The 22,240-nt window shown below is 38.3% G+C and overlaps 2 protein-coding genes across 10 annotated transcripts in view; both read left to right on the forward strand.

The window, feature by feature from the left end:
• UBAP2L (ubiquitin associated protein 2 like) overlaps positions 1-3,506 on the forward strand; it is a 283,364-nt gene extending 279,858 nt beyond the window's left edge. For 8 of the 9 annotated variants that reach the window (XM_053704446.1, XM_053704451.1, XM_053704452.1 and 5 more), the window contains one exon: positions 2,898-3,506. In XM_053704446.1, coding sequence (XP_053560421.1) covers positions 2,898-2,993 — 96 coding nt within the window. In that variant the 3' untranslated portion in view covers positions 2,994-3,506. Of the gene's footprint in view, positions 1-1,505; positions 1,617-2,897 lie in introns of those variants that run through there. The other variant, XM_053704448.1, reaches the window with a different exon arrangement.
• Positions 3,507-5,610: 2,104 nt separating this feature from the next.
• The window catches only part of HAX1 (HCLS1 associated protein X-1), a 169,136-nt gene continuing 152,506 nt past the window's right edge, over positions 5,611-22,240 (forward strand). Inside the window, exon 1 of the mRNA XM_053704459.1 lies at positions 5,611-5,767. Coding sequence (XP_053560434.1) covers positions 5,718-5,767 — 50 coding nt within the window. The 5' untranslated portion in view covers positions 5,611-5,717. The remainder of the gene's footprint in view (positions 5,768-22,240) is intronic.

Genomic DNA, 22,240 nt, shown 5'->3' on the forward strand with positions numbered 1-22,240 from the left:
ATCCCCTTTAAGAAAAATGGGGCTGGTCTTCATATTTTCCAGGGCTGCTTTTTATTCCCAGTCCAGCCCTGGCTAAGGATGTTCTTCAAAGTACAGTATTTTTTGAGCATTATTGTGCAAGATGAGAACTAGCAGTATAACAGGCAATCTAGCAATTAGTATAATTGTTTAAAAGTTAGTGGCAAGTTCTTATTAAAGGGACAGTCAACACCAGTATTTTTGTTGTTTAAAAAGATAGATAATCCCTTTATTACCCATTCCCCAGTTTTGCATAACCAACACTGTGATATTAATATACGTTTTACCTCTGTGATTAACTTGTATCTAAGCATCCCAGAAGCAAAATGTTTTTTCACTATCTGCAACGAGATTTTTTTTTTCGGTAGGCAATTTTGAAATCAAAATTAAAATTAGGCAAGTTGCACTAAAGCATCAGTTGCAATGTGTTTCTTTAGACAGTGCTTCACTCTGGCTGCACTGTGTTAAGGGATGCTTATACAGTGCAGCCAGAGCACAGTGCTGTTTGAAGAGAACAGACTGATGTGGAGCAACACTGCAAAGCAAAAACGCATACAGTTCCCGCCTGTATCCCAGTCTTTCTGCAGACATGCATTTTCTGCGATGACATCTCAGATCACAGCATGTTCTGCCTTGGGGCTAAGCATCTTCTGACAGCCCCCTGATCACATGACATTTTATTTATTATCTATTGACTTTCATTTTAGCTAATTAGTGCAGTATCTGCCACAAGCCACGGGTGTGATCACAATGTTATCTATATGACTCCCATGAACTAGCTCTTCCCTTCAAGGGCTTAGAAATTATCATATGAGCCTTACTAGATTTAGTTTTCAACTAAGAATACCAAGAGAACAAAGCAAAATTGGTGATAAAAATAAATTGGAAAGTTGTTTAAAATGACCGCCCTATTTGAAACATGAGTTTTTTTTTGGACTTGACTCTCCCTTTAAGGAACAGAAGCGTTTCAGCTATCAGTAAGGTTGTTTGACGCTAAGCTGAACTTTCACTTTTCACACTACTGCATGGGTCAGAAAGATATTTTTGGGCCATTAAATCTCAGTTTATTAACGGCCCAGTACTTCAGGGGGTTGTCTGAATGAGGTACAGTGATCTCTCCCAGGTAGGCTTCCAGCTGTAAAGTAGCAGCTTTTGGAGCACTGCTCTGACGTACAATAATACAAATAACAGCAATTTGTATTGGCAGAACAGAAGTGAACAATTTTAGTCAAGTCTCCACTCCAGCTTAAAATAAAATGGGAACATGAAGTTTGAAAAATGCCACAAGATGGCGTATGGGTAGGAATTGGAGGTATCGGTTTAAGCATCGGTGCATATGCAAGAGTACAAGTACTAATGCAAATACTTGGCATCGGCACCGACACTAGTATCAGTATCGGTGCAACCCTAGAATAATCTATCAGTCACCTTTAAACAGTTTTTAAAAACAAAGTAACATCTTGTCTGCTGTGATTGTTTTTCAATAGTCGAACGCCACCCACCACTTGCCACATTTTGGAGGAGCAAATGTGAGTTTGAGTCTGCAGCTGATAGGGCTAGCCCCTGTCATATTGTTAGTATAAAGTGTATTTTGTTTGCAGTTCTAATCTGTTAAAGCCCATTAGAGAAAGTTATGTAGCATGGTTAGCATTATTGATAGGTCTGCAGTGTGCTTTTTCATTTCTGAGAATTAGAAAAGCCACACTTTTCAGAGCTAAATTGCATGGAAAATAAAAGCAAAATAAAGAATGAAAGTATATTGTAAAGTTGTTTTATGTATAACTAAACATTTTATATAAAACGCATGGTGTTTACTGTACATTTAAAATATAAATATAACTTTATTAATCATATGTGGCCCCTCATGTATTAGCAAATTGGCCACCAATGTTATAGCAAATTTGGATATACTGCCAACACTGTTGGGGATCATCTAGATATAAATGACAATATATGAAGTTGGGACACACATAGTAAAAGGAATTCAGGATGTTCTGGACTATCACATCTTTAGGTAGAAGTGGACAAATTGTAAAGAGTTGTATTGTTTTTTTATCTTCTGCTAAAATTGTTTCATCTTTGCAATTTGTGATGTGCTATTACACAAGCTTTGTGGTGTTGTGAATAAAACTGTTTGAATAGATTCGTACTGTCAAGGAGTATTGTGATCGATAGCCAATAATCTTTCTATACACAAATACCGTTATTTTGGCTGAAACCAGACTAACTAGTAAGGTCCCTTTATTAGCTTTAAAGGGAATGTTTACTGTAAAATTTGTTTCCCTTTAATATGTTTAATGGCTTTTTATTCCAGCTCAGTACATGTGACTTTATCACTGTCAATGCTGAAACTCTGTGTTTAAAAACACAAAGTACCGCTCGGGACATGCTGCTCCTGAGCATTACTTGAAGCACAGACTTGCTGGGTTCCTATTTATAAAATTACAATGATATTTTCACTAGAATAGCCCTATAATGTGGTTGGTGGCAGATATTCCCTATGATCCATTTGCAGTCAGTAAAACTATGGCGTCCCCAAGTAACATTTTCTAAATGTGTTAAACTTCTAATCATGAAACCATAGCGCTTAATTTTGGATTCTTCTGTAAATATCTTACAACATTACCTAGTTACTGTGTTTGGCTACAGATCTGTAAATTGCTACCGTACAGTATTATACTAGCATTCCCCTTGAGACTGTTTTAATCAAAAATATGTAGTATTCCAAATTTAGCGTGCAGGTAAAGTTATATGAAAGGCACCTTTATTTCTGTTGGGTATTAAATTACACAATTCATACATACACTTTGTTGTTTAAAGGTAATTAGCAAGACTTTATTACTTTTGTGATGAAACTGTTTTAATTATTTTCCCAACAGAGTGGTGCTGGTCAGCGGAACCAAGGACCCTCCATGCCACAGAAGTCTCAGGCCAACAAATCGGCGTACAGCAGCTACAGTTGGGGAACCAACTAACAGCAGGCTATGCCACCCACAATTGGGTGTAGGACAAAGGCACGACAGGAGCAGCACATACGTCAAGAATATCCTCTCTCCCCTGCCCCACAGAGCCTTACTGGCTCTATCCATCCTTATTGTTATATGTAATATAGAATTTGTATTTTTTCTCCCAATTTTCTGCAGTCGGATTTTGAAAAGCTCGCTATTTAAAGAGAGTGCTGGTTTATTTTTTTGTTATCCTATTTTTTTTTCTTTTTCTTTTCCTTCCTTATCTCTTTTTCAGAGGTAAGAGAAGAGAAAGGGCCAGCTCTCTCTTGTGAGCAGTCTCTGTATACCTAGGATGGATTGCTACGAAATTTGCATTGTATGCTGAATTAGTTGACGTGTTTTTTGTACTGTGTTATAAATTTAATGGATTAATGTGTCTTGTATATATAAAAGAAAAACACAGCTGCATTTCTGAATGGCCTCAAATTTATTTATATTTGCGTTTTAGTAACTATTAAACTTTTTTTTCTGTCTCTGTAATCTTGCATTCAAGGACAACACACCAGTGAGCTCAGCATCATTTTTTTCTTTTGACTAATCTGTTTTATTATATTTTTTTTCTTCTTTCCAAATGTGGTTTAATTTTGTAATATAGTGATATAAAAGTTGTAAAAATGCGTTTTCTTTTAATTGTGTGTACAAGTTAAAGTGAAGGTCAACTTCACGCAACTGCCCCACGGCATTGGATAAACTTTGCAAAATGAGGGTGGGTTTAATTCAACAATTTTTTTATATTTCATTATTTAAAATCTTTACCTTTTTGAGCGCTCCGACAATAAGCTCAGAGCCGTTGCTATCACTCTCCCACCTTGAGGGAGATCTGGGGGCTCCCACCCACTCCTACCCCGGTGATAGGGCCTGCATAGTGACAGACATCGCCGGGGCTTCACGTTATGCGCATTGACGTCACACGCAACTTTATTTAAAATTCACAATGTTAAGTATAGGAGCAGGAGTCATGCTGCTTAGAAGGCTGTATCTCAGGCATCTAAGCAGCTACAGACCCCCAAGACCCACCATTGGAAAGGTAATCACCTAGCCTTTTCAACAGTGTAAGTCTTGGGGATCTGAAAAAAAAAAGTTAAAAAACAAAAATAAACTTAAAACAGCTTAGCACCTAGGTGGAAAAGTGCTTAGCACTCAAAGGGTTAAAAGAACAAATCCTTGTTTTTCCCTGGGGCGTTCAGCCCTTTTGCATAAACGTCAGGGGCCGGGGGGAAACAAGGATTCGTTCTTTTAAGAATCTTCATCTGTCAATCAATTTGACAAAATGCCGGGCGGGGGAGATGTGCTTATTGTTGGAGCGCTCAAAATGTAAAGTTTTTAAAAAAAATAGTGAAATGTATGTATGTAGTGTGTACTTGTAAAGCGCGGCTGCTCATTTTATTGACCTCAGAAGGATGAAAAGCTGAGTGGACCTTGCTGGGGATTGAACCTGCAACCTGCATGCTGAGCTATCTGTCCGGCACAGATATTAAACCCACCCTCAATTTGCAAAGTTTAACCAATAATTTTATTTTCTAAATGTGTTAAACTTCTAATCATGAAACCATAGCTCTTAATTTTGCATTCTTCTGTAAATATCTTACTACCTAGTTACTAAGTGTGTGGAGCAGTTGCGTGAAGTTGACCTTCACTTTAAATCAAGATCTGCGCTCTTATACTTTTTTTTTACCTACTCATTTTTAAAAAAAAATTTAGCCCGTAAACATTCTTCCTACTTTTACAAGTCCTAATATAACAATTAAGCAGTCTACATAATAGTGGTAGGTGCTTACGATTATCAGATGGTTTGAAATACTATGATCTAGCTTGTCCTATGGCCATTTAAAGGGACAGTCTACACTATAATTTTTGTTTTAAAAGATAAAGAAAATCCCTTTATTATCCTTTCACTAGTTTTGCAAAACAGATACATTAATAACAGTTACATTAATAGACTGCCCCTTATCTCAGTTCTTTTGTCTATATAACACACATGAACTAACACCCTCTAGAGGTGAAAAACTGTCAAAATGCATTCAGATAAGAGGTGCCCAGTAAGGTCTAAGAAATTAGCATATAAATATATATCATGTTTAGCTTTCAATTAAGAATACCAAGAGAACAAAGCCAAATTGGTGATAAAAGTAAATTGTAAAGTTGTTTAAAATGACCTGTCCTATCTGAATCTTAAAAGTTTAGTTTGGACTAGACTGTCCCTCTAATTGTGTTTTTGAAGTGTTCAGTTGTGAAGCCTATTGTTTTAAATATTAGTCACACTGTTAAAGTAAAATGAATTTAAGACGCCATTTAATTGTCAAAGTTAGAAACTATTTTTGAGGGCGTTAATGTAGATATTGTAACTGAAGTAGATCTCTGCTGTTATAACGTGTAATAAGTTCACCTGGCTTTTCGGCACTCACCCGTGTTACGAGTAAGAAACCGCAATCAGCGCGCACGCTATCTTTAAGTACACTACAGCTCACAAGCAAAGCACACACTGCCTGGGTACCGTAAAACTCACCTAAACTGGCGGAAGTGACGTATATGCTAACTAAATCATGGCGGAAATGCACGTTACGTAAATGACATTACATGGCTTTCTTGAAGTGTGGCGGAAGCGTCATTTGACGATTTCCGGAAGTACGGTGTTGGTAAAGTTCCAGCTGGGTTAGTGTTATGGTTCAGCAGAGCTGGTGGTGGTGAATCATGAGTGTGTTCGACCTGTTTCGAAGGTTCTTTGAGCCGGGGGTCAGAAGGTGAGAGGCACCTTACTATGTGTGAGCGAGCGCTGGCGATGACATTAGAGCCCAGTGTTGTTGTTACGTATTGCTACGGTGCAATCATCTGTTTTATTTAGTGTTTTGATTTATTAAAGTGATCGCAAACAAACACACATATACGGGCGCTGTATGCTGATATATGAATAGGCAGTGCACAGGTATGTGAAGGATTTGTACACTGCATACACGCTTTGTGAAGGACGGACAAGTTATGCAGAGGCGCTGGAGTAAGCACAGTCTCTGCATTCTGATTGGCCGCTGTACCCTAGATGAGTTGCCCAGCTCAGTGATTTTTAACCTTTTTTTTGCCGTGGCACACTTTTTTACATTAAAAAATCCTGTGGCACACCACCATCCCAAAATTTAAAAAAAATCACACATTGTAGCCTAATACAGCATATATATATATATATATATATATATATATATATATATATATATATATATATATATATATATATACACACATACGCACACATACTGTATGTATTGTGCTGTTTTGCCATGCCTCAAACTACCCCTGCACTGGGAGTAAAAAACAAGCAAAGTTTAAAAAATATCTCACACTGTTGTCAGTCTGGCACACCTGAGGATCTCTCGCGGCACACTGGTTGAAAAACACTGGCCCAGCTGAGGTTTTGTTACTAATAGTAAAACATTTATAAAGAGTTTATTTTGCAGTTCCTTCACATCCAATATATATGCACTGCATGGATGTATATGCAGCTCTTCTATAATTGCTTCAATATCAATTCAAATACTAATTACAATTCTACCTAAAAATAAAGCTACCTTTAGTTCATTGCATTCAAGTAACAGGGCTCGTCTATGACTTTCCAGCTCAGGCATGATACGGATTTGCTAAAGTCTATTACAAATTTGTTTGCTGATTAAGCAAGCGATACATTTTTCTTATCCAGTGAAACATTGAGTAAGAAAACTTGAAAAAGTGACAATTAAGAGGAAATCCTATGTTTAATGTTCCTACTTTTCCTGCAGTTTGAAAATTGCGTTTCCACTGTCATCATAAGCCTGATTGCAATACTTCATGATTCAGATCCTTCACCAAGCTCCACAGTGATTGCTTTTTTAGCGACCCACCTGAAGTTAGACACTTTCGTTATTCAAAATCTGAGGATTTCCATGTTAAATAAAAACAAAAAATAATCTTTGTGTCACTTAATGACTACTACCCAACCATACCCCTGACTGAGCTTAACAAAATAATATCAAAGTTAGGAATTTAACTTGGGGATTAGACCCCTCAGGAGCCCCCTGAATGCACTGCCCCTATCCACTGTCATAGATAATATTGAACATGCATGCATCATATAAACATCTGCCCTATTATTGACTATTATCCAAGAAAACCCCAGAGAGAGCAGAATCCAATTACATCAAAGTTAGGACCCTAACTTGTTGAAAGGACCCTGCAAGAGCCCCCTAAATGCACTGCCACTATCCACTTTTATAGGTGATACAGACATCATATAAGCACCTGCCCTATAAAAACTAGGCTTTGTGTCACTTAATGACTACTACAAAAGTATACACCAGACTGGCAGAATCTAATGCCACTAAAGTTAAGACCCTAACTTTGGGATAGGACACCTCAAAAGCCCCCTGAATGCACTCTCCCTATCCACTCTCATAGGTGATAATTCAAATACATACATCATATAAGCATCTGCCCTATAAAAACTAGGCTTTGTGTCACTTAGTGACTACTATATTATCCAAGTAAACCACAGAGAGAGCAGAATCCAATTACATAAAACTTAGGACCCTAACTTGAGGATAGGACCCCTCAAGAGCCCCCTTAATGCACTGCCCTGATCCACTCTCATGGTTGATAATGTAAAAACATACATCATATAGAAACCTGCCCTATAAAAACTAGGCTTTGTGTCTCTTAGTGACTACTACTCAAGTATACCCCAGACTAAGCATAATCCTAAAACACCAACGTTAAGACCCTAACTTGGGTAAAGGACCCCGCAGGAGCCCCCTGAATGCACTGCCCCTATCCACTCTCTTAGGTGATAATGGCAAACACATACATTGTATAAACATCTGACCTATAAAAACTAGGCTTCGTGTCACTTAGTGACTACTATTATTGTTATACTTTATAAATTAAGCGCCAACATATTCCGCAGCGCTGTCCATGGATGCAATTCATTTAAATAAAACAATACAAGACTTGTAGGATACAGGACAACATTTACAAACACATACAGGAGGTATTGAGGGCCCTATTCCCGTGGGAACTTACAATCTAGAAGACTACTACTCAAATTATACTAAAGTTAAGACCCTAACTTGGGGATAGGACCCCTCAAGAGCCCCCTAAATGCATTGCCCCTTTCCACGCTCACTCTGGTGATAATGGAAATGCTCACATCGTATAAACATCTGCTCTATAAAAACTATTTGTGTCACTTAGTGACTACTTTCCAAACTTGGAACCCTAAATTGGAAATAGGACCCTGCAAGAGCCCCCTAAATGCACTGCCCCTTTTAACTCCCATAACACATACATCATATAAACATATGATCTATAAAAACTAGGCTTTGTGTCAATTAGTGACTACTACCCAAGTATACCCCAGACTGAGCAGAATTAAATAACACCAAAGTTAAGAGCCTCATTTGGGGATAGGACCAGTGTTTTTGTGCCAGTTTTGTGTGCAGCCCAGCAGTGAAACAGTTAACAAGAAAACCATACCTTGCTATCTGCATTGTGTAGTGTTTGCTAATTGCAGGGTGTGGTTGCCTAATTAACTGTTTCACTGCTGGGCCGCACACAAAACTGGCCTTAGAGGGAACACTGGATAGGACCCCTCAAAAAAACTGAATACACAGCCCCTATCCATTATCATAGGTGATAAGGCAAATATGCACCTCATATAAACATCTGCCTAATAAAAACTAGGCTTTTTGTCACTTAGTGACTACTACACAAGTATACCCCAGACTCAGTAGAATCAAATGACACTAAATTTAAGACCCTAACTTGGGGATCAAAGCCATCAAGAGCACACTGAATACCCTGCCCCTATCCACTCTCATAGGTGATAATGCAACTACATACATCATATAAACATCTGCCTTATAAAAACTAGGCTTTGTGTCACTTAATGACTACTTCCCAAGTCTATCCCAGACTGAGTAGAATCCAATGACAACAAAGTTAAGACCCTAAGTTGGGGATAACACCCTTTGAAATTACCCTGAATGCACTGCCCCTATCCACTCTCGATAATGTAAATGCACACATCATATAAACATCTGCCCTATAAAAACTAGGCTTTGTGTCAGTGACTACTATCCAAGTACACCCCAGACTTAGCAGAATCAAATGACACCAAAGTTATCTTGGGGATAGGACCCTGCAAGACCCTATTTACTCTTATAGGTGAGAATGACAAACACAGTGCATTCAGGGTGCTTTTGAGGAGTCCTATCCACAAGTTATGATCTTAACTTTGGTGTCATTAGATTCTGCTTAGTCTGGGGTATATTTGGGTAGTAGTCACTAAGTGACACAAAGCCTGGTGTTTGAGGGCAGATGTTTATATGATGTATGTATCACCTATGAGAGTGGATAGAGGCAGTTCATTCAGGGGGCTCCTGCGGGGTCCTATCCCCAAAGTTGGGTCTTAACTTCGGTGTCATTGGATTATGCTTAGTCTGGGGTATATTTGGGTAGTAGTCACTAAGTGACACAAAGTCTAGTTTTTATAGGGCAGGTGTTAATAATATTTGCATTATCACCTATGAGAGTGGATAGGGGCAGTGCATTCAGGGGGCTCTTGAGGGGTCCTATCCCTAAATTAGAGTGCCACTTTGGTGTCATTTGATTCTGCTCAATCTGGGGTATACTTGGGTAGTAGTCATTAAAGGGACAGTATACTATAAAATCATTTTTCCCTTAATGTGTTTCCAATTTTTTATCAGACGCAGAGTATAAAATGCATGAGATTTTGCTTTTTTTGTGTACATGAATTAGCTGATTTTGTGTTTTGAAGCCACAGCCTAATAAAATGGGTTGCGCTTGTAGGTACAATCAGATCTCATTATGTTATCACATTGTGCTCATATACCTGCTTCTTTATCTTATATCTGTCCATAAACCAATCATCAATACTTGGAGAGAACAATGGAAAATAACATTTTATTACCTTATCTCTTCTGTAACCCACTGGGAGTTTAATTTATTCTACTGGCTTTGTTAACACAGCTTGGCCTTGAGGCCAAAAACTTCCAGGATGGGTGGGGATACCACAGTCTAACTAAACTATTTCAAATGCCAATATAAGGTTAATGGAAATACTTTGTAAACAATTTAATACACTCCAGCAGGTAAAGTGGATCATTAGGAACAAATTAAAGGGGAGAACTTTTTTAAATAAACTGTCCCTTTAAGTGACACAAAGTCTAGTTTTTATAGGACAGGTGTTTATATGATGTATATGTTTGCATTATCACCTAAGAGAGTGGATAAGGGCAGTGCATTTAGGGGGCTCTTGCAGGGTCCTATCCCCAAGTTAGGGTCCTAAGTTTTATGTAATTGTATTCTGCTCTCTCTGGGGTTTACTTGGATAGTAGTCACTAAGTGACACAAAGGCTAGTTTTTATAGGTCAGATGTTTATATGATGTCTTCATTTGCATTATCACCTATGAGAGTGGATAGGGGCAGTGCACTTTGGTGTCATTCAATTCTATTCAGTCTGGGATATATTTGAGTAGTAGTCACTAAGTGACACAAACCCTAGTTTTTATAGGGCAGATGTTTATATGATGTGTGTATTTGTATTATCACCTGTTAGAGAGGATAGGAGCAGTGGATTAAGGGTGCTCTTGAGGGGTCCTATCCTCAAGTTAGGGACTTAACTATGGTGTTATTTAATTCTGCTCAGTCTGGGGTATACGTGGGTAGTACTCATGTGACACAAAGCCTCGTTTTTTTTATATTTTTTCTTTGTTTTTTGTTTTTTAACATTGAAATCCCCATTAGATTTTGAATAAGGAATAACGAAAAAGTGTCTAACTTCAGGTGGGGTTTTCAGTGCAGGATAACTTTTATAACTGTCCTGGAAATGGAGTACTGTTCCGGAGATAAATGCTGAACCAGTTATGTTTGGCATATGATGTACCTGCCAATCACTGGCTTTGTACAGCTCCAGACCCAGTGCATTTCAGATCCAAAGCTGATGTTAAAGGGGCAGTATACACCAATTTTTATTTAACTGCATGCAATACATTACTATAAAGAATAATATGCACAGATACTGATATATAAATCCAGTGTAAAACCTTTTAAAAAACTTATTTAGAAGCTCCCAATTTAACACTGTTAATGAGATAAGCCTGGGACACCCACTGAAAAAGGCTGATAGCAGAACCTCCCCCTCCCTGCCTATGAAAAGACTCATTTTACAAACAGAAGCAGTCTCAAGTCTGTATGTCAAAGCTTTGGGGCTTGGAGTCTGAAAATCAGCAAAATGTTATTTAAAAATAAGCAAAACTATATATTTTTTTACAAAAACACACCCAGATGGGCTATATAAATGTATCATCTACAAAACATTTATGCAAATAAAAATCTAGTGTATAATGCCCCTTTAACTGTAGCATATTAATAATACCACTTTTAATATTGCTCATTAAAGGTAAAATATGCATATTTTTTATGTAAGTAAGCACTTTTTTTTTTTTTTTTTTTTACTTATTCTGTTAGTTATTTCTTGTTTGCACTGTCACATTTTTCTTATCATACAATATACATTTATACAGGTGCTGTCTTTCTCAGCTATTTTTGGACTGTCAGTAAATCTTCATGGCACTGGTTTAAAAAAAATAGTTTACCAGCCCAGTGCTTAACTAATGTATGCCATATAAAGAAAGTCATAATTAGACATTCACAATTCAGACAGCATACGATTTTAAACAACTTTCCAATTTACTTTTATTATTTAATTTGCTTCCTTCTCTTGTTATCTTTTGCTGAAAGGTTTATCTAGGTAAGCTCAGGAGCAGCAAATAACCTAGGTGCTAGCTGCTGATTGGTGGCTGCATATATATATATATATATATATATATATATATATATATATATACTGATTGTCATTGGCTCACCCATGTGTTCAGTTAGAAACTAGTAGTGTATTGCTGCTCCTTCAACAAATGATACCAAGAGAATGAAACAAATTTGATAATAGAAGTAAACTGGAAAGTTGTTTAAAATTGTATGTTCTACCTAAATCATGAATGAAAATTTTTGGGTTTCTTGTCCCTTTAACCCCTTAGTGACCAGCGCACTTTTCCATTTGTTGACCGTTTGGGACCAGGGCTATTTTTACATTTCTGCGGTGTTTGTGTTTAGCTGTAATTTTCCTTTCTAAAGATACCATTATTTTCATCATATCTTATAATTTACTATAAAAAAATTATAAAATCTGATGGAAAAAATGGGAAAAAAACATTTTTTCTAACTTTGACCCCAAAATCTGTTACATATCTACAACCACCAACTTTTTTTGCAAGTTATAGGGCAATAAGTACAAGTAGCACTTTGCTATTTCCAAACCATTCAAACCATTTTTTCCCCCCAAAATTAGCAAGTTACATTGGAACACTGATATCTGTCAGGAATTAAGTCCGGTAGATATGTGTGTTGTGGTAGCGAGGCCTGTTCTATGACTTTCCATTTGCTGGGAGATTTTGTTGCCCCCCACTGTGATACATGTAATATACAAAATCACAGCAGCACCACTGTAGTATTTCCAATGTTTTTCTTTATTCCATGTCACAAGGATAGCAAACAGCAATGGAACAGAACGACGTTTCCGGTTATGTACCCTTATTCATGTTCATACAAAATGAATCATTACACACAAACTTAAATACCTACAAACAGGTGTGACCACACCTCTTAAGTTAACACCTTCAGGTATACCTTACAATTCTTTATTCCTAAACATTGGGGGCCACTCTGGGGGGGTTTGTGTTGCCAAATATATTTAGTGAACTCACCTTGGAACTGGTGTATGTATGTGTGTGTGTGTATGTATATATATATATATATATATATATATATATATATATATATGTATATATATATATATATGTATATATATATATATATATATATATATATATATATATATTTAAAAGTATAATTCCTGTTTATTTTTTTTTATTTTTTTTTTATTGATGCAAAGATAGCAACCTGATATAAAATCAGTATGAACAAAGGTACACGAGGCACACAGGCCTCTAAAACTCAAGTATATAAACTATACAAATAATAAATAAGTATCACATGTTGTACGTAATAATAAAGTCTTATGATGTTTTAGGAAAACTAGAAAGGTATAGGTAAAGGTGGAGGGAAAGAGGTGGGTATTATGAGTTAGTCATGACATTAGGTGTCCAGGTAGTGTCTTAACGTGCGCCCCAGTCTGCCCAAGCGAGTTCAAATCAGTCTGATTTGTTTAGAGTATAGAATTTACTTTTTTCCATTGTGTTGATGTACGCCATCGAGTTTAGTATCATGGACCAACTTGGGGACACACACACACGTGTTTTTCCATGTCTTGGCTATTGCCGCTTTGGTTGCTGTTAGGAGGTATATACATAAATATGCCTAGTGTTTAGATAAGGTGTAAGTACCAATGTGGAGGAGAGCATTGGAAGGGGATTTAGGGAGTTTTATGCCTAGGCCAGATAATACTCGAAAGCAAGTATTCCACAAGGGAGCAATTTTGGGACATTCCCACCATATGTGTTAAGTGTCTCCTATCCGCCCGCAATTACGCCAACACAAGGGCGAGGTAGACCCATACATTTTAGCCAGTCTAGTAGGGATGTAGTACCAGTGTGTTAACTTTATAATATGTTTCAAATAACGTGACACAGTGTAGGGCCTTTTTGGTAAGAGTAAAGGTGAGTTGCCAGATTTGCGGGGAAATGATAGTGTCTAGGTATAATTCCCATTTAAGTAGGTGTGGTAATTTTGTTTACACCCTTCTAGGCAACACAGACAGTGAAATGAGACATCTCATTAAGCAGGCAGCTACTAGGGAAGTAAACCTAGAGAACTGCTGCTTAGAGTTTTCAGAGAAAAACTGCAGTAATAATTACAATTATATTCACATTACTATTGCTTTATATATATAAAATCATTCCACAGTCTAATTAGTGCCAAAGAAACTTAACAAGAAAACATGGGAAATTAAGATTCCCAAAGGAACAAAATAAGAACTATTGTGATTCCACCTTAAGAATTATTCACCTGAGAAATCCACCTTAAGAAACAATCACCTGGAAACATATGAACCAATGAGAAGGAAGTAATGGCTTTTTAAATCCAAGTTCTGGCAGCAACTGATATCTTGATAAAGCCCACACACATGGGTGAAACGCGTAGAAGTTGAAGTTGCCTGTTACCAGAACCAAACCCGCTAGGTACCTAGTATTTACCCGCGCGTATTAACGCTAAGAGTGGGTGCCCATTCCACCTCGAGGATCGTACTTACGAAAATCCAGACTGCTTGTCACAAACAGGGAGCTGTGAATATTGGAAGCAAAAAATAACAGCTCATCAGATATTCACACGCAAGGAGCGGCGTACCTCTGCCGGTTACCTCCCCACGGAGGGAGTGGAGAATCCTGTGCCAGAGGATAGGAGCTGCAGCACACAAAGCGGCCCACACGCAAGGAGCGTGTTACGATTAAAGACCACAGTCTCTGAGATACATCACAGCGACATCTGGATACAGTCGCTGCAACTTTCTGTGAGTTAAAGTTTTATATATAACCAAGCAAGGATACAAAGTATCGTAAATAAGGAACATTTTATCGCTTTTATCCAGTATATTAATTTTAATCACAGTGATAAGTCTTGTATGCAATAAACCATACAACCAAAGGGATTTCATCTGTTGGAAATTTATAAGGACTATAAAGACTGTCCATTATATCCAGGAATAAACTAATTGATTTTAAGGACTCAAACATTGATCAATGCAATTTTAAAAGCGCTTATTATAAATATATTTTTATCAGGGTGGTATTCCTACAGTACTAGTTAAAAATATTGTATCTAATTTTAATTTATGTGTCTTCAAATGTTTTCAAATATTGTTTTATGAATTTATGTATTGCACAAATCAGGGATTATTTCCACTAGTAAAAGATTGACAAAAATTCACCGTATTTGATTTATTCTTTGTTTTTGATATAATCTTAATTAATTAGATGTGTTAAGTACACCCAGCCTACCTGATCTAAGTCAATAAAGTGGGGGAGCAGTGTGGAAATACGATTAGCTAATAATTTGGCATAGATTTTAACATCTAAATTTATCAAGGAGATTGGCCTATAACTAGACCAGAGGGACAGGTCTTTTGGGGGTTTTGGGATGGTTATGATTGTGGCTTCTAAAAACTCCCTGGCAAACTGTCCTTCTTCCTTGGCCTGATTGAAAAACCTGAGGAGTAAAGGTGCTAGTTCATTGGCATAAGTTTTATAAAAAAATGCAGAATATCCATCAGGGCCCGGTGCTTTAAAGGCTTTCAAATTTTTTGACATTTTTAATGTCTTTAAAGGGACATTAAACACCTGCTAAAAAAATCATAAATCTAACTCCTTCTGATCAAACAAATGTAAGTAAGCATTGATTTCTATGAAATCTTGCCAGCTTACCCCAAATTGTTAAAAAAAAGTGTATACAATTACAATGTTGTACCTGTGCCTGATGTTTCTATGCATGCTGCCATTTTGTAACTTACATGAGCACAGCAGTCATGTGACACGCAAAGCACATTGACTGTGATACACGCAGAGTGTGTGCTGCAGCGTTTGTAGAGGCATTTTTATTTGTAAATTAATAGTATTTTTAACATCATAATATAATGTTATTGTAAAAAACAAATTACATGTTATAATGTTCCCTAAACAAATCTGATGAAGTCAGTGCACGGCTCCAGGCACCATACTTGAAAATAGCAAGTTACTGGGAGAGAGGGAGAGGGGAGATAACAGTCCTAGGAACAATGGATAAAGCTTTGCATAGTAAAATACAAGCTCCGTGGTGTGGTTATATATAATGGTTCCTGACCCTGCAGTACATAACACAGCACCGGGAGTTTCTCTCTCTTTCAGCCCTAATGTTAAAACCCTCCTGGGACTTGAAGCGCGACTCCTACTGACATAGACAGTAGTTTGAAGATTACCAGATGCTCACTGGCTGTGACAGGCTGCAGTTGTGGAGTTTGCACACACTCCCTGGCAGTGACGAGCAGGGCTGTCTATGTCAAGCCGACAGTAGGAGTCGCGCTTCAAGTCCCAGGAGGGTTTTAACATTACAGCTGAAAGAGAAAGTTACTCCAGGTGCTGTGTTATGTACTGCAGGGTCAGGAACCATTATATATAACCATCACACCACGTAGCTTGTATTTTAATATGCAAAGCTTTATCCACTGTTCCCAGGACTCTTCTCTCCCCTTTCTCCCAGTAACTTGCTATTTCAAGTATGGTGCCTGGAGCCGTGCACTGACTTCATCAGATTTGTTTAGGGAACATTATAAAATCTAATTTGGTTTTTACAATAACATTATATTATGATGTTAAAAATACTATTCATTTACAAATAGAAAATGTCTTTACAAACGCTGCAGCACACATATCACACTGAGCGAGATTCCTCTAAGCAACATGTGCTGCCTGTTGGTGTACCTGTCCTGTGTGCAACGCACGTAACAATATGGCAGCCTACATAAGAATATCAAGCACAGGTACAGCACTGTAATTGAAAACAGTTTTTTTAAAACAATTGTGGTCAGCTTCCAAGATGGCATAGACATCTGTGATTACTTGAGTTTCATTAATCAGAAAGAGTTAGATTTAAGGAATTTAGCTTTCAGGTGTTAAGTGTCCCTTTAATTGTAAAGGGAGCTGTGAGAGACTCTCAGTGTTCATCTGAAAGAGACGGGAGCTTCAAATGTTCCAAGAACACACAAATGTCTGGAGTGGTGGCTAGTGTGACACCTGACGCCTTTTCTAGGTTGTATAAGCTCAAATAAAAAATTTCAAAGCACGTGCCTATCTGTGAGGGTAGTCGATAAGTCTGGTTCCCAGTTTGAACATGATGGATTCTAGATGTACTTGTCCTGTGTTTAAGTTTATTAGCTAAAAGAGTGTCTGCTTTATTACTCTTATAGTAAAAGAGTTGTTTCATATTAAGGAGGTTGGCTTGGGTGCGTTTCAGTTCTAGCCGACTTATGCGATTCCTGAGTTTTGTAATTTGTTCTGTAGTGGTGTCTGAGGGCGCAGATCGGTTATAAAGCTCTAGGCGTCGTAGTTCAATGTGGGATTGGGAGAGAGGTAGGCCAGACAGCTTTTTAAAATAGGCTTGCCTCCTAATAATAAGACCTCCTAAAGGTGGTTTTGGCAGCACCCCAGAGTGTGTCATCTCGGACTTGTTTGTTATCGTTTGATTGGGAGTAGAAAATTATATCTTGTCTAAGTTCTTCTTTAAAGGGGGCGTCTAAAAGGACTTGGTTAGGAAAGCGCCAGGAGTACTTTCTACTATTGTTTTCAACCGAGCGGAGAGTTACTGTGAGAAAGTCATGGTCTGACCATGGGCACAGAGTTATGTTGGAGCTTTTATCCAAATCCAGAGTCTCCGCTGAACAGAAGAATTGGTCCAGTCTAGTGTACGTTTTATGTTGGTGGGAAAAATGGGTGTAGTCCCTATCTCTGGGGTGAAGGGATCTCCATATGTCATAATAATTAAATTTAGCGATAACTTGTCGAGAGTTGGGTAGTGTGGGAAATCTACGTCCAGCAGATTTTCTGTCAAGAGTAAGATCCCAAATCATATTGAAGTCACCCGCCAGGATGACTCTGCCTATTTTCACTCGGTCAACTGCAAGGACAGTTCGTTTGAGGTACACTAGCATGTAGCTGACATGATCTAGTTTACACACTAAGATTAGGAACCAGGCTTGGGGATCTTTTAGGACTTGAATTTGTTCGTAAACTTTTCTTTTATGGATCAGGATTTCTTTCTTCGTAAAGGGGGTGTACTCTAACACAGTATAGTCCTTTGAAATTGTGAGATGGGGATTGTCAGATGTCCAATGTGTCTCCTGTAGGAAGACCACATCAGGATTGTGGTGTTTAAGTGACTTGGCCAATAGGCTATGCTTATGTGGGGAGTTTAAGCCCCTAACATTGTGTGTCAAGATCTTAAGAGAGGACATGGGGATCTGTAATGGAATATATGGTTCAGGGAGGGGGGTAGAGAGGGGGTGGTAAGAGCCAGGTAAGGAAGGGGAAAGGAGTTGGCGGAAATAGTTCGCTTCAATGGAACCCTAGGTTTCTGTTGGGGGGGGGGCAGCAGCAAAAAGCAGTGTCAACCATGTTAACCCTGCTCCGCAGACATAGCTACATTCGTCATATATAAGAAACAGTGTAACAAGAATAACAGAAGGCTAGTAGTGCAAAATTCAAACTCGCACAAAGAAAGTTTTGTAAAGTTCATATAGACCTGTAAACTAATGTTAACTTTAAATATACGTTTCTTTATTTGTCATATATAAGAAACAATTTAGTAAGAGTAACAAATGATTAAGTAGTGCAAAATTCAAACTCGCACAAAGAAAGTTTTGTAAAGTTCATATAGACCTGTAAACTAATGTTAACTTTAAATATACGTTTCTTTATTTGTCATATATAAGAAACAATTTAGTAAGAGTAACAAACGATTAAGTAGTGCAAAATTCAAACTCGCACAAGGTAAGTTTTGTAGAATGCATATAAACCTGTAAACCAACATTAACTTTAAATATACATTTCAATAAGTAGGTCTAATACTCAGATCTGTGACGTCCCTTCAAAGGAGTTGTAAAGCTCAAGTGGAACCCTGAGGTGGGTTGGTTTTAGGTCTTTTTGCTCTTTGCTCCTTGCTCCTTGATAGACCATTCGGGAGCCGAAGCTCTCAATTTCGGATTGACAGTCTGTAGTGGAGGAGGAAGTTCTAAGTGAAGACCCCATGATGTGAAGAGAGCCAGACCCTGATGAAGAGTGGAAATTACGTGGGTTTGGTTATCTTTCGTGACCATTAGGTTCGTGGGGTGACCCCAGCGGTATTTAATATTAGCTTTCTGGAGGGCTGAAGTGACCGGTTGATAAGTTTTGCGGTATTGTAGGGTGTGTGCGGAGAGATCAGGTAAGAGTAGAATGTCACTGAATTTCTCTGACAAAAGCGGTTTCTTGAAGGCGGCCTGCATCAACATCTCTTTATAGATGTAACTATGGAAGCAAACTATTACATCTTGTGGTTTTTCCGTGGGTACAGATCTAGATCTCAAGGCTCTATTGGCTCTTTCCATAGTGTCCACCAGACCTTCTGGGGAGCCCTCCAATTCCATATAAAGTTCCCTTAAGAAGGCTTGTAGGTCAGGAGTCCAACTCTTTCCGGTATGAAACGTATGTTGTTTCTGCGGGATCTATCTTCAATGTCAGCCATTTTAAACTCCAGTTGGGTTAGCTGTTCCGCCAGATTTTCAGTATAGGATAGCAAGCTGTCTGCCAGTACCCAATGTGTAAAAAAAAAAAAAAAAAAAAAAAAAAAAAGTGCCTTTTTAAATAAATAAAATCCCCAATTTTCTGTAGTGCAGCTGCCCCCCTCAATACCCTACCCCCCTCCCAGATCCCTTGCCCAACATCGGATTCACCCCCCACTCCCTCTTTCTTATGCATTTAAATGCATAAAATGGAAATGCGCGTGCACGCACCTCTCCGCCCCCCACACGCTCCCGCCACCCCCATGAGCACTCACAGCCCACAATACCGGAAGAGAAACCATTGATGGGCCGCCCACCCGCCTCCCTGCTTTTGCCCGCCCTCGGTGGGTGAAAAAGGTTATTGCAGTGATGCCTCAATATCGAGGCATCACTGCAATACTCTGAAAGCGTCTTCAAACCCCAGAGGACTTGTCAGGCACATCCTTGGTCGTTAACTGACATCCAAATGAGGACGTATCTGACATGTCCTTGGTCGTTAAGGGGTTAAGCTATATAAAGCACAAATTAATAGCATTATTTAACATAAACTTGATTTATTTAGCAAACATTAAAAACATTTAATGTTGGCAGCACACACACACACACACATATATACACAGACACGACACGTGTGTGTATATATATATATATATATATATATATATATATATATATTTATATTTATATTAGGTGTTTGTCTGCTCATGTCTAAGTGGATGAAATAAACCCCTCTACTCTGATGCAAGATTGCTGTGTTTGCAGTGTTTTCTTCTTATACTATATATATATATATATATATATTATATAATATATATCGAAAGTCAAATAGCCTGTAGCCCAGCACTCCAACCAGGTGGAGCAGACACGACCCGGGTGCAATCCTTATGAGTAATAAATGTAGATATCAATGAAGAAGGGCACTCTCAGGATTTGTATAGAAGAACAATATTTTCTTTATTCTTGAATCATTAATACATGGTCGACATTTCGGCCCTCAGCTGGGCCTTCATCAGGACAAGTATAATCTGAAAGACATACATAGAGACAAATACTAGAAACATAAATCAACTGAGACAACACACAAAGTGAAACAAACAACCTATATCACCATCCCCAATACATATAAAAACTGACTATGTAGTCAGAGAAGGGATTCATCAAACGTCCAACAAAGGATACCCAAAGAACAAACCAAATAACAACAGAGCAGAAATACAGAAAAGAAAGCTCTGTACATGAATAATAAAAGTAGCCAAAGACTTGCAAAAATAGTGTGATCACAACCACACACATAATATGTATCTTTATGCATAGCTGAGCATTTGGGCAGAGTAGAGACTAAATACTACAAATGTTAATATAAATACTGGTCGATATAGATTGTGCAAATGCTGAAAAGTACCGGGAACCAGGCTAGATATGGGAAAAGTAAGAACTATATACAATTATCAGAATAAACCAGCTGAGCATGGGGACTGATATAGAAAGGGCAACAGCAACGGATGCATAAAAAGTATGTTATATATGTACCCCAGCAAGCAAAGCTGAAAAAGGCAGAACGCTACAGGCATCCATAGTGTCAGAATTATACATAAAATCATAGCGGGTGAATGTATTCGGTACTATACTTTCGCTAGATGGGGAACAAGTGAGGACCGGGTCCCACACAGTAAAACAACAAAAGCACCAACTAGAATGCATGAATAGCAATAACAGAAGTAGTTGCAAATAAAACGCCTATATTCACACAGCCAATTAGCGTGTGACTCAAATGTGTAACACACAGCAAATATATGCGATAAGTCAAGAGGGTACTACAATGATAATGACACAGATCCAGGGCCGTGCTACACAAAATCGGTAACATTGCTACACAGAAAATTAAATACCTTGAAACTGCCGAATGGCAAAGATCACAGATCCAGAAAGACGAGTAGTGTTAGATCCAAAGCTACGCCTTAAATAGGGGGAGCCATACAGGCAATCGGTACATGATAGGGTAAGCCCAGCCAACGCCTTACGTTATTATGACAACCAAACAGTTGTTCGTGAGGAACATTAAAATACACCTAACACCAGGTATATCAAGGGAACAAAAGACAGCAACCCGGTGAGTGTAGTAAACGGACACAATGTCAGCATACACCCACAGATAAACATGACACACCATGGTGCTAGATGGAAAGTCAAAACGGTAGGCAGTCAAAGAGGTAAAAAAGATGCAAGGCACACAGAGACAATGAATACAGTGCGAGCAAAGAGTGAGACATAGGCTAACAAACAAAGAATAAAGGGACATCAACAGAGGCAGAACTAGTATCTGAGAAAAAAAGGAAACAGAGCAAAAACATATAAAACAGACAACACAATACTTAAACTTAAAAAAATACAGAGAAATCCAAATGAGCATTAAGTCCATGTGGGCTTAAAGTGTTTAATCGATAAATCCATTTGGATTCACACTTTAACAGTTCTTGGTTACGATCACCACCTCTCTTCAAAGGTACCACTGTGTCAATCAACATGGCACGGAGGGAGGCGATGGGGTGTTTATGTTCCAAAAAATGCCTAGGCACAGGTTGATCCGCTTTGCCATCCTTGAATGCGGCTTTTAGGGCACTTTTATGGTTGGCCAGTCTTTCCCTGAACGTGGTGCTGGTCTTTCCGATATAATAGAGGCCACATGGGCATGACAACAAATACACAACGTATTGGGAAGTGCATGTGAGCCTATGCCTGATTGTGTACGTTTTCGTGGAACCCGGGTGGTGGAATTTTTGGCCAGTGATTAGGGAATTGCAGGTGACTCAGCTGCCACACTTGTAGCAGCCGGTCTTGGTTGGAGCAAGCCAGGTTCTGTTTCTCTGCCAT

The sequence above is a fragment of the Bombina bombina genome, chromosome 1 (assembly GCF_027579735.1).
Source record: "Bombina bombina isolate aBomBom1 chromosome 1, aBomBom1.pri, whole genome shotgun sequence".
Lineage (NCBI taxonomy): Eukaryota > Metazoa > Chordata > Amphibia > Anura > Bombinatoridae > Bombina > Bombina bombina.